This window comes from Diadema antillarum, unplaced genomic scaffold (assembly GCF_040938485.1).
Source record: "Diadema antillarum isolate AM-2024a unplaced genomic scaffold, OU_Dant_1.0 seq00001946_RagTag, whole genome shotgun sequence".
NCBI lineage: Eukaryota > Metazoa > Echinodermata > Echinoidea > Diadematoida > Diadematidae > Diadema > Diadema antillarum.
The window spans coordinates 263,437-277,487 of NW_027272606.1; the positions used below are offsets into that span (position 1 = coordinate 263,437).

Sequence of the window (14,051 nt, forward strand, 5' to 3'; positions counted from 1 at the left end):
ACGCATTTCACTTCTACTTCCTTTTCGCTTCTTATTTTCTCTTTTGAGGGTGATGTTTGCCTTACTTTTTCACACAAATCCGGGATACATAATAACATTTTTATGTCGCCGACTAAGTGTGCGTTCCAAACAACGTTCATGTCAACAATCAACCATCATAAAAGAAACATTTAGTATAAGTCTTCTGCGGGAGAATAAATCAAAATAAAATGCAAACACCTCGCCTTAGAACATTACAAAAGTAAAAGCGATTTCGTGCCTATCCCTTGCAGGGCTCCGTTTCAGGGCCTGAGAATGCAAACTATATAGCATTACGAATTCCAAAGCATTCTCGGGGGAAGGGGTGAGTATGCAGGATGGGAGATTTGGTATCGTAATTTTTCCCAGTAACATGTGATTTGTTATCACGGTTTCCATGACAACCATTTCCGAACATAGTAAACAATTTTATATAACTCTTAGGTTTCATTGTTAAACATAGATTAGTTAGATTGACACATTTTTCACACACACACAAAATGTTTCAACACTTTCGTACGTTTTACAATTATGAATATTTGAAATTTTCAGGGAGTGACCTAATGATGATCAGTTGCCATGGTAACAACACTACTGATTTTATTTTTTTTTGGGGGGGGGTGGGGAAGAAGCACATTTCAGTCATATCAAGGTGCCACAAAGGGTTTTGCAGTCAGCTATCCAACCTGTCCATTGACTTCGCCAATTATGTAAGATAAATACCTACACGCACTATACCATGTACAATATATATGGGCTTACGCTATACATTCGATTTTTCATTCAAAATGCGCGTCCTGTAAAAATACATCGTCCCATTTAGGATAACATAAAACGAGTTATCTTTCGCCTTATCTTGTAATTTCTTTGCTGCATAAGATATCAGAATATATATTATATTTCGGAATAATAAAAACTTTTGAATAGATTGATTTAGGTAGTTTAAAAAAACTTTGAAATATTGGTAGATTTTACAAAGTACAATTTTGAGTAAATCAAGTTTTTATGTTTCATTGCGCCATATATGTGCGTGTAAAAATTCTACATTCAAATGCATATTAGTCAGGTTCTAAACTTGAAATGGAAGATAACACATTTCTAGTTTGAAAGGTACTTATCAACCATTACTTATTTCGGTAAAAAAATAAAAATCGTGATTTTTTACATTCTTTCAAATTTTGTGCTAAAAAAGACATTTTTCGGCAAAAACGCGCTTGACATCCGGCCGTACGCTAAACTTGAGTATTTTTGCAAGACTTTCAGCTGGAAAACTTAGCATTAACAAATTTTGCCGTCCAAAGTAAAAAAAATCGTCTTGGCTGGCCTACTACTGTAATATATATATTGTAACGCGAGAGTGTCCTTTGTCTAAAATTCTGTTTGCTGCCACCACATGGTTTTAGGAGTCATGACCTCCGTGGTCAGTTGACTTGGTGTCAAGCGACCCTAACAGTGGAGTGAAAGGCTGTCTTAGTACGGCTGTGAGCAGGAATAGTTATGTCAGACGCTAGGCATGTGATTGGTTGTAACTTGATCTTAGAAAACAGCGTGTGTGTCTAACTGTCATGTTGTGTGCACATACACTTAACATTCACTACTGCGCATCCAACAGTCCATAATCAGCACACGCGCGCAATATGCAAACCACATCTAAGCACCTCGTGGTCTCACACCACACGTGCAGCCAGTGTCAAAGTTCCACGCTACAGGCAGCCTCACATTGCCACTCCACTACACTAACACTGTCACAAACACCACACTTAGTCTCGCGAGTAGCATGGTAACATTCAATTGCTTCAGAGCGGGGTTATAATTCGATGGAGAAAGGCGTCCGCATCAAGCAGACTTATTGTGATAATTTTACCTACATGTACTTAAACTTCAAACTACAACTGACTTGTTCCTAAGGAGAACATACAGGCTACAATTCACACTACGATACGACTACAGGATACTGGTACTTCACATCAACACTCACTGGACACTAATCGTGACGCACAGGCAACCAGGTATGTACAAGAACAGTAGTGACAGTAAGAAATTGTAATTTACAACGTTAGGTTCTGATGTAATAACCTTGATCACTTGTTATTACAGAACTATTTACAAGGCATTTGGTCTTCGGAAACCATAGTACAATGCAATTCAAACAAACTCTTTTACACTTAGTACATTGTAATTGTAGAGCCCCCTATGTGTATCTCAGTCCATTTAACGTAGAGTTCTAACTTCATCCGTTCTACAATATGTAGATATACTACTGGTGGTACTCCTATGGCTCTGTATTGACTGTAACAAAAGAGAAAAGAAAAGCTAAGTGCAGACATTTTGTTTAAGAATTGGAAAGGTTACCGTGGGACTAAGTATCTTCACATAAAACTAAGTATGTAGTAAACCCATACACACAATTCTGTTGCCTACTATTATAAATGTTAGAGTTTATTTTAACAGTAGCTATCCTATCGTTTAGAGCAATGCTTAGATTCTATATTTGTGACATTTAACAACCGTTCTTTCCATTCTTCATTACGTTCTTGTCCACAACCATAACCTTGCTCCGAGCAGGCCCCTTATGTACTCTCTCGGTCTTCCAAACCTCCTACCTAGTTAATATGACAGTGTCTCTACCTCAGATCCCCAAACGTCCTCCATGTCCTCATGCCAGCAATCAAACATTAACCATCCTTCAGTATAAAAACATTCTTCTTCCCAATCCATTCCTCTGCACCCTACGGCGGGCTTTCATGGCCTTTTCCGCCCCAATTACTATTCCCTAACATGGTCACTGGTTTGGTGCCACACAGTGCCACTTAGAAGACATAGCAATTTACACACGTTCACTTATAGTTACTGGCCTCAAGATTCTATCTCCCGGCAACTATGACAGGTAGATTCTTCTCATAAAAACAACTGTCTGTGTTTTCCAACCTGTTCCATAACTATCAAGAACATTTATAAGTAACTATGAGAATTTATATTTTCAAGTCAACATTGGCATCTAGTACAATCCTCACATAAAAATGTGAACCATCACTACAAAAGTGAACCACTCTCCTTAATGCCAAGTGAAGTCTATCACTCATTCTATCGGGGGGGGGGGGGGGGGGGGGATGGGGAACAACGGCAGGCAAAAGGTCCAAATTCTCCAACTGACATGGTGACTGGAACCCAGGTTGGTTCAGATCCTCTTGCTTGCCAGACTCCAGCCTAGATGCAGGAATGATACTAAGATCACATTCACATGTGGATGAAAAATACAAGTTATGCCTATTCGGCAAGTAAACACCAGGCTCTGTATTGTTAACGCCATGTACCATCTTCCGACTGTGCTTATTCAGCGTGAAAACTGTTATCCTTGTGCAGGATTTCCACTCCAGATGGGTTGACAATACTCAGGAGTCAGAGTTGAAAGGGGGGGGGGGTACATACATGTACCTGTACTTGCACAAGCATCAATACTGCTGAACCGTGCTAACTTATATCAAGGGAAGATGCATTGTAATGCATCCATACATGCTATACTTGCATGTATACACATCCTTATACAATCCTTATTTATGCCTAGTTGTAACATACTGACTTCTGCTATAGATTCCTATAACACACATTCGTTCCATAGTAATCTTGCCACAATACCTGGACTTATACTTCATAACCTGTCTATACCAATGTACTGTATGGTAACCATGCCAAAGAATACCAACGTACCCAGTACAGTCGATTCAATTGTACATCACTTGTTTCCTATTGAGGTACGCTTTACCACTTTGAACTAAGTTCTTAATGTATGGCAAAGTTTCTGTTGGTTGGTATTACATAATAAATGGATGATTTACCAAAACCACAAAAAAATGTTTCTTTTCTGCATTCCAATTCAAAAGTATCAAAATTCACATCTACTGAAGATGAGCCATGTTATGCTCTGAAAGATTATTATATTGTTTTAAAAATCCGTAGTCATAGAGAGAGTCCAAATAGCCAAGAATATTCTAAATCTATCCATGTTCCCCTATCGTGGGATTCCCGGATCCCAAATTTGCACCTCTCTTTGCCCTCTTCTATTGTCTCTCCTCGGTCTCATCTAATATAAACAGTAAATGAATTGAATCATGAGACAATAAAGCATACAACTGAATACCGTATCTCCATCTTGGTCTATATCTTCTATCTGTCTAAGTTGTTACACTTTGGTCACTTTACTATTGAACTCCTTCTATACCATCATTGCCAACAATCATTCTTAATTATCAACAACATTTAATATCATTAAACCAGATACATCAGTCACTGACATATATCATAGCTCTATGAGGCATAAAAGAAAGCAAGTGAGACTTACAGTGATGGAGGTTGAGGACGATTGATGAGAGAACTGGTGTGACTAAAGAAGTGATGCTGATAAGAGTGCTCGCAGAAGTGAATTTCCCGAAAAGTGACGAATTTTAAAAAGCTTCCCGCCGGCTTTATATACGGCGATTCTGGCCGCTCATTGGCTAAAAGTCCCGTAATTAAGCTCTTTGTTATACTACGCCCCCTACGTTTGCGTTCAATATCACCAAGACAACTAACGGGTTGCTCATCTAATACACAGGGGAACCCGCGAACTACAAATGGGACAGTCGGGGTTCGGAGTATAAATCAAGCTTAATTATTCCGGATACTCGTCAGAAACAATAAATTATGGTAATTTAGAAGTATGAATACCTCACAGCTTGACCAGCTACGGAAACAGGTATTGTATGCACCTTAAATTCATGTGACAAGTTAGGGTTCGCTAAACATTCGCAACTTAGTCCCGCATACTATAATCTATGGTGTTATCGGTACCTCCTGCCTACAATGTGTAAAATGAATGTGTAGTTTATCACGATCGTGATTCTGCATAAAATCTAAAGTCTGCACTTAGAAAAAGATTTTGGGAAAAATGTACTGGGGGGGGGGTATTCACCACACTGCCCTCCCCTCTCCAAGTCGCTGTCCCAGCGACTGCTGATTAAATTCACTTAGTATTTACCATATATTCTGTACACATATTTAATACACATATAATACAAATGTTATACAGAGTTCTGTAAACTACCAGGGCAGTCCATCTTACTCAAAATAATTATAACACACATGAAATTTACACAGCTGCCTTGTTCTGTTTCCTTCACAGATACATGTGCTACTCCTCCACCTCGGCGTTCGGATAGAACTTCGAGGTTTTCCTCTCCTGGAGGAAGGTCTTGTCCCCAATGGTGATAAATGTTTCGGTCTCAACAGTCACACAGGTGAGCCTTGTTGTGCCGATAGTTGGTTGTGTAAGAAAACAGGTGACACTCATCTCCTGTGGCTCCTCGGATCTTGTAATTTCGATTCGCCGTGTCGTGGAAGGGTGCACGTTCTCTTCTGTCTCGCTAGCGCTTCCTTCCTCGCTTGCACTTCCTTCACTTTCGCTTCCGCTGTCATCAGATTCACTCTCTAACTCAGTCTGCGGCTCTCCCAGGCTCACGGCGTCCTCCTCACTTGGCTTCTCTTCGTCCTCTTTTTCCCGTCTCTCCTTCTCCAGCTTCTCCTTCTCTCGCTTGTCTTTCTCCAGCTTCTCTTTCTCCTTCTGTCTTTCCTTCTCCTGCTTCTCCTTCTCCTGTCTCTCCTTCTCCAGCTTCTCTTTCTCCTGCTTGTCTTTCTCCAGCTTCTCCTTCTCCTGCCTTTCCTTTCTATCCCTGCCAATCTGCTGCGAGATCTCCCGAGCTCTTAGGCGTCTTGCTCTCTGCTCCTCCCTCAGCACATAGCGTCTCGATGCTGGCGTGAAGCGCACATATTCGGATTCACTTCGGCGATGGGGATGCTGTCGGGCATAATGCCGGTTTAAGCGGCTCCGTTGATCAGTCTCATAGTCGCAAGCTCGACACGACAAAGTCAAGGTCGACTGGTGTTCTCGTGCCATATGCGTCTTCAGATCTTCGTAAGTGTCCTGCTTTTTGTGGCAGATCCGGCATGAGAACATCTGTATGCATAGACAATTGGAAAGAAGGGAATAGAAGAAAGGATAGTTAAGTGCACATACCGTCATACCGTTTCGGCATGGTTCTAACTCGTCGTGGATTTCTCCTAACTGTTGGTTGTAGCCAATTTCTCATTGGGGGACCTGTATACTCCTTCAACCTGTCTAAGTGTACCACTTTAGGTTTACTTCTACTTGACTCTTGGATCCTGTAGATAACGTCAGATAGCTTAGTAGTTACAAGGTACGGGCCTGACCATTTGTACATGAGTTTTGGGCACACTCCCCTCTTTCTTTGAATGCCACTTAACCAGACCCAGTCTCCCTTGCTATAACTTCTCAGTTTTGTATTTCGGTCATACAGCTTGGCTTGTCGTTGTGCTGAGGATTTCATCTTTTCCCTTGCTACCTCATGCACCTCCTGTAGGGTGTGTCTTAGGATTTGGGCATAATCTGATTTCTCTCTTTCTTCTGTTTCAGATGCAGGGGTGGAGAACATCAGATCGACTGGCAATGTCACCTCTCGACCAAGCATCATCATCACTGGTGTCTCCCCAGTAGACTCTTGTACTGCTGACCGGTAGGCTAACATCGCATAAGGGATCCTTTCATCCCAGTCTTGCTGGTTTCGTTCAGGGTCCAGGCTGGAAGCAATCATACTCACCAAGGTACGGTTAAATCGCTCTACAAATCCATCACCTCGGGGATGAAAAGGACAAGTTCTAGTCTTCTTGATATTGAGCAATTTGCACACTTCAGCCATCACATTTGATTCAAAGTTACGGCCCTGGTCACTATGTAACTCCTTAGGTACACCAAATCTGCATATGAACTCTTCAACTAGGACTCTGGCTACAGTAGTAGCTTCTTGGTCAGAGAGGGGATATGCTTCTACCCATTTGGTAAAATAGTCACCAACCACCAACACATATTTGTTGCCACGGTCTGTTTCCGGCAATGTTCCCAATACATCCATTGCCACTCTCTCTAGCGGGGCACCGACTCGGTACTGCTGAAGAGGAGCTCTTTGTCGCTTTGGGGGGTTTTTCAGTCTTGCACAAACCACACATTGTCTAACTGTTGACCTCACATCAGCAGGCAATCCAACCCAATAATAACGCTGCTGTACTTTGTGCAAAAGTTTATTCATTCCAAGATGACACGCCGTCGTAGAGTGGTGTAGTTGTGTGAGGACTCTCTCACGCATCGAACGAGGAAGGACTACTTTCCAACTTGTTTCTCTGCCGTCGTCAGATTCCCACTTCCTTGTTAGGACTTCATCCTTCACTTCCAGTAGTTTCCAGTTAATCCAGTATGTTTTAACAGCTGCAGACAGACTTGACACCTCCTTCCATTCAGGCCTGTTTGCATTCTCCTCTTTCCATCGAAGTATGTACTTGATATCAGGATCTCGTAACTGTGCTTGCCTGATGTCAGCATTTGTAATCCCTGGATTCAAACTAATTGCTTGAATTCCTACAGTCAATTCTGCCTCCACATCCATACTTGTCACTCATGTAGATCAAACATCAGCATCAGTACTCCTATAAACGAATAACACCATGCATTACTTACATCAATATGTCAACATTAATCTAACCACACTTTCTACTGCTTATTACTACACAGGTCTTCCAGTCGACCGCACTGTTGGCAGGGGCGCCGTGACAAACCATCAGCGTTCTGATGAGCTCGTCCTGCTCGATACACTAAGGTGAGTCTGTACTGGCTAACAACTTCTAACCATCTAGCTAGCTGTCCTTCTGGGTTCTTAAAGTTCAGTAACCATCGGAGCGCTCCATGGTCTGTGCGTACCATGACATCTTGACCATACAAATAGGGTCTGAAATGTTTCAAGAAGGCAACTATGGCCAACAGCTCTCTTCGTGTGACGCAATAGTTCTGTTCCGCACGACTCAATGTTCGACTAGCATATGCAATGACTTCTTCTCGGCCATCATTATCCTGAGACAAGACTGCTCCAATTGCAAACTTGCTGGCGTCTGTGTCGAGTATGAATCCAACTCCCATTCTTGGATAAGCAAGGATTGGTGCTGTCGTCAGTTTGTGTTTTAACACCTTGAATGCAGTCTCACATTGTTCTGTCCAAGCAAATGGATGATCTTTCTGTGTCAGTTCTGTAAGTGGTTTGGCGATATCAGAAAACTGGTAGATGAACCGGCGATAATATGAAGCTAAGCCGAGGAAACTCCGAACATCAGTGGGGTTAGTCGGTGTCGGCCAGGCAACAACAGCTTCTATCTTGGCAGGATCGGTACTGACTCCCTTTTCTGACACAACATGTCCCAGATACAGCACATCTGTCTGGAAAAGATGACACTTCTTGGGTTTGAGCTTCAGTTTCGCGTCACGCAGTCTTGTGAAGACGACTTCAAGTCTTTCCACTACTTCATCAACTGTGGATCCGAAGACGATCACATCATCGAGATAGACTAAGAGGATTTTCCATTGCAGTCCAGCAAACACAGTTTCCATCAGTCTCTCAAATGTTGAGGGGGCATTACACAGTCCGAAGGGCATTACTTGAAATTGAAATAATCCACCCGGCACCACAAAGGCAGACTTGAGTTTGGCATCATCGTCGAGGGGAACCTGCCAATATCCAGCAGCCAGATCTAATGTACAGAAGTATTTCGCACCAGCTAAGTAATCTATGGATTCATCTATTCTTGGAAGAGGAAATGAGTCTTTTACTGTGTGCTTATTCAGCATTCTGTAGTCGACACAAAACCTCTTGGTTCCGTCTTTCTTCCCTACTAAGACTACTGGTGAGGACCATGGACTAGAAGAGGGTGTTATTATGCCTCTGTCGAGCATGTCTTGAACTTGTCTCTCAATCTCCTCTCTCTGTCCCATTGGGGGTCGTCTTGGGCGTTGTCGTATTGGTGCTTCACATGTAGTGTGTATGGAGTGTGTAATTCTGTCAGTTCTACCCAGGTCATGATCACCCTTGCTAAACACATCTTGGTAGACAGACAACAACTTATTCAGTTGTGGGTAATGCGATGTCTCTATGTTGGATTGTGATCTCTCCAGTAGGTCATGTAGAAACTCGGGGACCATTTCACCGTCAGCTGTATTGATCTGTCTTGTGTGAAACATGTCATCACCTGAGCTGATACATGTTATAATGTCATGGTTACATCTTAGTTCACATCTACTGCAGTCAATCAGACACTCTGTCTGTGTTAGCACATCCATACCTAAAATGCCTTCGTTACTAATGTCAGCTACTACAACTTGAACATCTAGACAAGTCTGCCCAATTTGCATTTGCATGGTGGTTGTTCCATACAGTGTGATTTCTGCACCATTAGCCTGCTGAAGTTTGACGTGACAGTGCTGCATTTCCCGTTTACTGTCTGTTGTGATCCTGTCATGTACTCTGTTACTAATAATTGTGATCATTGCCCCAGTATCAATCAGGAAATTGACTCCTTCTCCTTCAACTTTGACATTAACAAACATACCATTGCTTGCTTCATTCACTGTACATACAATAGTAGATGAAATGGTAGATTGTGTTTCATTCAACTTTACATCCGTGGGCCCTGTTGTGGATGTGGCCGTCCCATGGCCCATGGGGATGGCCTGGAGTCGTTTCCCTGTGTTTTGCCTCGATTTGGACACTCCCTGCTCATGTGACCTCGTTCACGACACTGAAAGCACACAAGCTTGGATTTGTCAAATTTAGTCGTCACTGCCAGTTCCTCAATCATAGCTGTGAGCTGCTGAAGACTTGTCTTTAATTCTTGCATCTCCTTTCTTGTTTTCTCATCCACAGGTGCTGGTTCAACACTACTGTTCACAGCTCTGATCTGACGGGGTGGCTTGTATCGATCCCTCGCCTTTTCGGACTTCATGAACGATTCAGTCGCAAGTGCTGCTTGAATGGCATCGTCCAGTGTAGTGGCGTGAGCACGAAAGATCCCAGCGCGAATTTCTTGCTCCTCTATGGCCTCAGAAAAATGTCCTCTGGCAAGTCTCTCTCGCGCATTACTCTCGAGCTCTGGATATGCCAGACTTGTGAGATCCCGAATGGCTTGGCCTAATTCCTGTAGAGATTCATCCTTGTGACGACGCCTCATGCGGAGTTCTACCAAAAAGTTCTCGACATTCTCGCCGGGTCCAAATCGTCTTTCAAGATGAGCGGCAAGTCTACTGTACGTAATTGGCACTCCTGCTGGGAAGTTGCAGAGCACTTTAAGTGCAGAGCCTTGCAGTCTGGTGGCAAGATACTGTCCAGCCTCCACATCACTCCATCTGTTGAGCTGCCTACAAACTTCGAAGTGGCGCCGATAATCCAGCCACGGCGTCCTGCCTCCGAATTTTTCCGGTAGTACATCCTTGCGGGTTGGTGCACATGGTGAGCGCTGGCTCATCACTTCTGTTGCCTCATGACTGCCGACGTACTGGGAGTTAGCACGAAACCCTTGCGACGTATACACCTGTCCTCGTTCATCTGGGATTGCATCACCGAAGTCAGCAGCATTTGCAGCAACTTCTGGATCAGCGGAGTCGACTGCCCACTGTTTTTGACTATAATCTTGGCGGTCACCACCCGCTCCCAGATTTAACAGTGCACCTGCCGCGGCACTTTGACTATCCAGGTCCATTTTGACCTGATTTAAGAAATTTATAACTCTCTCTTTCAATTATCTGTTTCGTATCTTAACTTTGTTTCAAATTTGTTTGGTAAGCGTACCTCTTACAATGTAAAAAGGAGTAGATCTCCTTTCTAGGATATATCTACTGTACTGTTCAACTAGCATTATAATTAGAAATACAATGCATGTAGTACTTCTTGTACAATACTCTTTGCCTGGTAAAGACAACTTTAGTGGACTGAATCTGCACATGACATTTACCGACTGTCCTGTAAATACAGCACTCTCTTTGACTGCAATACACGACTTCACTATACTCCAGCCAAACAGACTCTAACTGCTTGCTGAAAACTAGTACAACCGTCAAATCAGACTTCACGACCACTTCCTCAGTATTTACCAAAACAACACTTTAACTGTACATTACTAAGTGACTGCATGTACTGTCGTCACCTCTAACACATCAAATTTTTACTACCACATCAGTTTACTGCATTTAGTAAATGCACCATGCATGTATACATTACTAACTGCCAAATTATTACTGACTACTGCCAATATCCAAAACCATTTATCATATCACCAACATTCTTTTTTTTTTTACCTATAACAGTTTCAACCAATCCTACCCAAATATTCCTGCTTTACCTCTAAAATTGAATCTAATCCCACTGCTGTATTCTTTTCTTCTTTTTTTTTTTTTTTTTACCTCTAAAATTTTGAATCAATCCCACCGCTATATTCCTTCTTGACTTCTTCAAATTTTTAATCAATCCCACCGCTGCCACCAAAAAGAAAATGTAACGCGAGAGTGTCCTTTGTCTAAAATTCTGTTTGCTGCCACCACATGGTTTTAGGAGTCATGACCTCCGTGGTCAGTTGACTTGGTGTCAAGCGACCCTAACAGTGGAGTGAAAGGCTGTCTTAGTACGGCTGTGAGCAGGAATAGTTATGTCAGACACTAGGCATGTGATTGGTTGTAACTTGATCTTAGAAAACAGCGTGTGTGTCTAACTGTCATGTTGTGTGCACATACACTTAACATTCACTACTGCGCATCCAACAGTCCATAATCAGCACACGCGCGCAATATGCAAACCACATCTAAGCACCTCGTGGTCTCACACCACACGTGCAGCCAGTGTCAAAGTTCCACGCTACAGGCAGCCTCACATTGCCACTCCACTACACTAACACTGTCACAAACACCACACTTAGTCTCGCGAGTAGCATGGTAACATTCAATTGCTTCCGAGCGGGGTTATAATTCGATGGAGAAAGGCGTCCGCATCAAGCAGACTTATTGTGATAATTTTACCTACATGTACTTAAACTTCAAACTACAACTGACTTGTTCCTAAGGAGAACATACAGGCTACAATTCACACTACGATACGACTACAGGATACTGGTACTTCACATCAACACTCACTGGACACTAATCGTGACGCACAGGCAACCAGGTATGTACAAGAACAGTAGTGACAGTAAGAAATTGTAATTTACAACGTTAGGTTCTGATGTAATAACCTTGATCACTTGTTATTACAGAACTATTTACAAGGCATTTGGTCTTCGGAAACCATAGTACAATGCAATTCAAACAAACTCTTTTACACTTTGTACATTGTAATTGTATGTGTATCTCAGTCCATTTAACGTAGAGTTCTAACTTCATCCGTTCTACAATATGTAGATATACTACTGGTGGTACTCCTATGGCTCTGTATTGACTGTAACAAAAGAGAAAAGAAAAGCTAAGTGCAGACATTTTGTTTAAGAATTGGAAAGGTTACCGTGGGACTAAGTATCTTCACATAAAACTAAGTATGTAGTAAACCCATACACACAATTCTGTTGCCTACTATTATAAATGTTAGAGTTTATTTTAACAGTAGCTATCCTATCGTTTAGAGCAATGCTTAGATTCTATATTTGTGACATTTAACAACCGTTCTTTCCATTCTTCATTACGTTCTTGTCCACAACCATAACCTTGCTCCGAGCAGGCCCCTTATGTACTCTCTCGGTCTTCCAAACCTCCTACCTAGTTAATATGACAGTGTCTCTACCTCAGATCCCCAAACGTCCTCCATGTCCTCATGCCAGCAATCAAACATTAACCATCCTTCAGTATAAAAACATTCTTCTTCCCAATCCATTCCTCTGCACCCTACGGCGGGCTTTCATGGCCTTTTCCGCCCCAATTACTATTCCCTAACATGGTCACTGGTTTGGTGCCACACAGTGCCACTTAGAAGACATAGCAATTTACACACGTTCGCTTATAGTTACTGGCCTCAAGATTCTATCTCCCGGCAACTATGACAGGTAGATTCTTCTCATAAAAACAACTGTCTGTGTTTTCCAACCTGTTCCATAACTATCAAGAACATTTATAAGTAACTATGAGAATTTATATTTTCAAGTCAACATTGGCATCTAGTACAATCCTCACATAAAAATGTGAACCATCACTACAAAAGTGAACCACTCTCCTTAATGCCAAGTGAAGTCTATCACTCATTCTATCGGGGGGGGGGGGGGGGGGAATGGGGAACAACGGCAGGCAAAAGGTCCAAATTCTCCAACTGACATGGTGACTGGAACCCAGGTTGGTTCAGATCCTCTTGCTTGCCAGACTCCAGCCTAGATGCAGGAATGATACTAAGATCACATTCACATGTGGATGAAAAATACAAGTTATGCCTATTCGGCAAGTAAACACCAGGCTCTGTATTGTTAACGCCATGTACCATCTTCCGACTGTGCTTATTCAGCATGAAAACTGTTATCCTTGTGCAGGATTTCCACTCCAGATGGGTTGACAATACTCAGGAGTCAGAGTTGAAAGGGGGGGGGTACATACATGTACCTGTACTTGCACAAGCATCAATACTGCTGAACCGTGCTAACTTATATCAAGGGAAGATGCATTGTAATGCATCCATACATGCTATACTTGCATGTATACACATCCTTATACAATCCTTATTTATGCCTAGTTGTAACATACTGACTTCTGCTATAGATTCCTATAACACACATTCGTTCCATAGTAATCTTGCCACAATACCTGGACTTATACTTCATAACCTGTCTATACCAATGTACTGTATGGTAACCATGCCAAAGAATACCAACGTACCCAGTACAGTAGATTCAATTGTACATCACTTGTTTCCTATTGAGGTACGCTTTACCACTTTGAACTAAGTTCTTAATGTATGGCAAAGTTTCTGTTGGTTGGTATTACATAATAAATGGATGATTTACCAAAACCACAAAAAAATGTTTCTTTTCTGCATTCCAATTCAAAAGTATCAAAATTCACATCTACTGAAGATGAGCCATGTTATGCTCTGAAAGATTATTATATTGTTTTAAAAATCCGTAGTCATAGAGAGAGTCCAAATAGC

The 14,051-nt window shown here is 42.1% G+C and overlaps 1 protein-coding gene across 1 annotated transcript; it reads right to left on the reverse strand.

Annotated features, from left to right (window-relative positions):
• Window positions 1-6,053: 6,053 nt before the first annotated feature.
• LOC139713306 (uncharacterized) lies at window positions 6,054-6,662 on the reverse strand. The gene has a single exon (XM_071625051.1). The coding sequence runs from the start codon at window positions 6,660-6,662 to the stop codon at window positions 6,054-6,056; it is 609 nt and encodes a 202-aa protein (XP_071481152.1).
• Between the last annotated feature and the right edge of the window lie 7,389 nt (window positions 6,663-14,051).

Coding starts and splice junctions, on each gene's coding strand:
- LOC139713306 (XM_071625051.1), bottom strand. CDS start 6,662: ATGATTGCTTCCAGCCTGGACCCTGAACGAAACCAGCAAGACTGGGAT.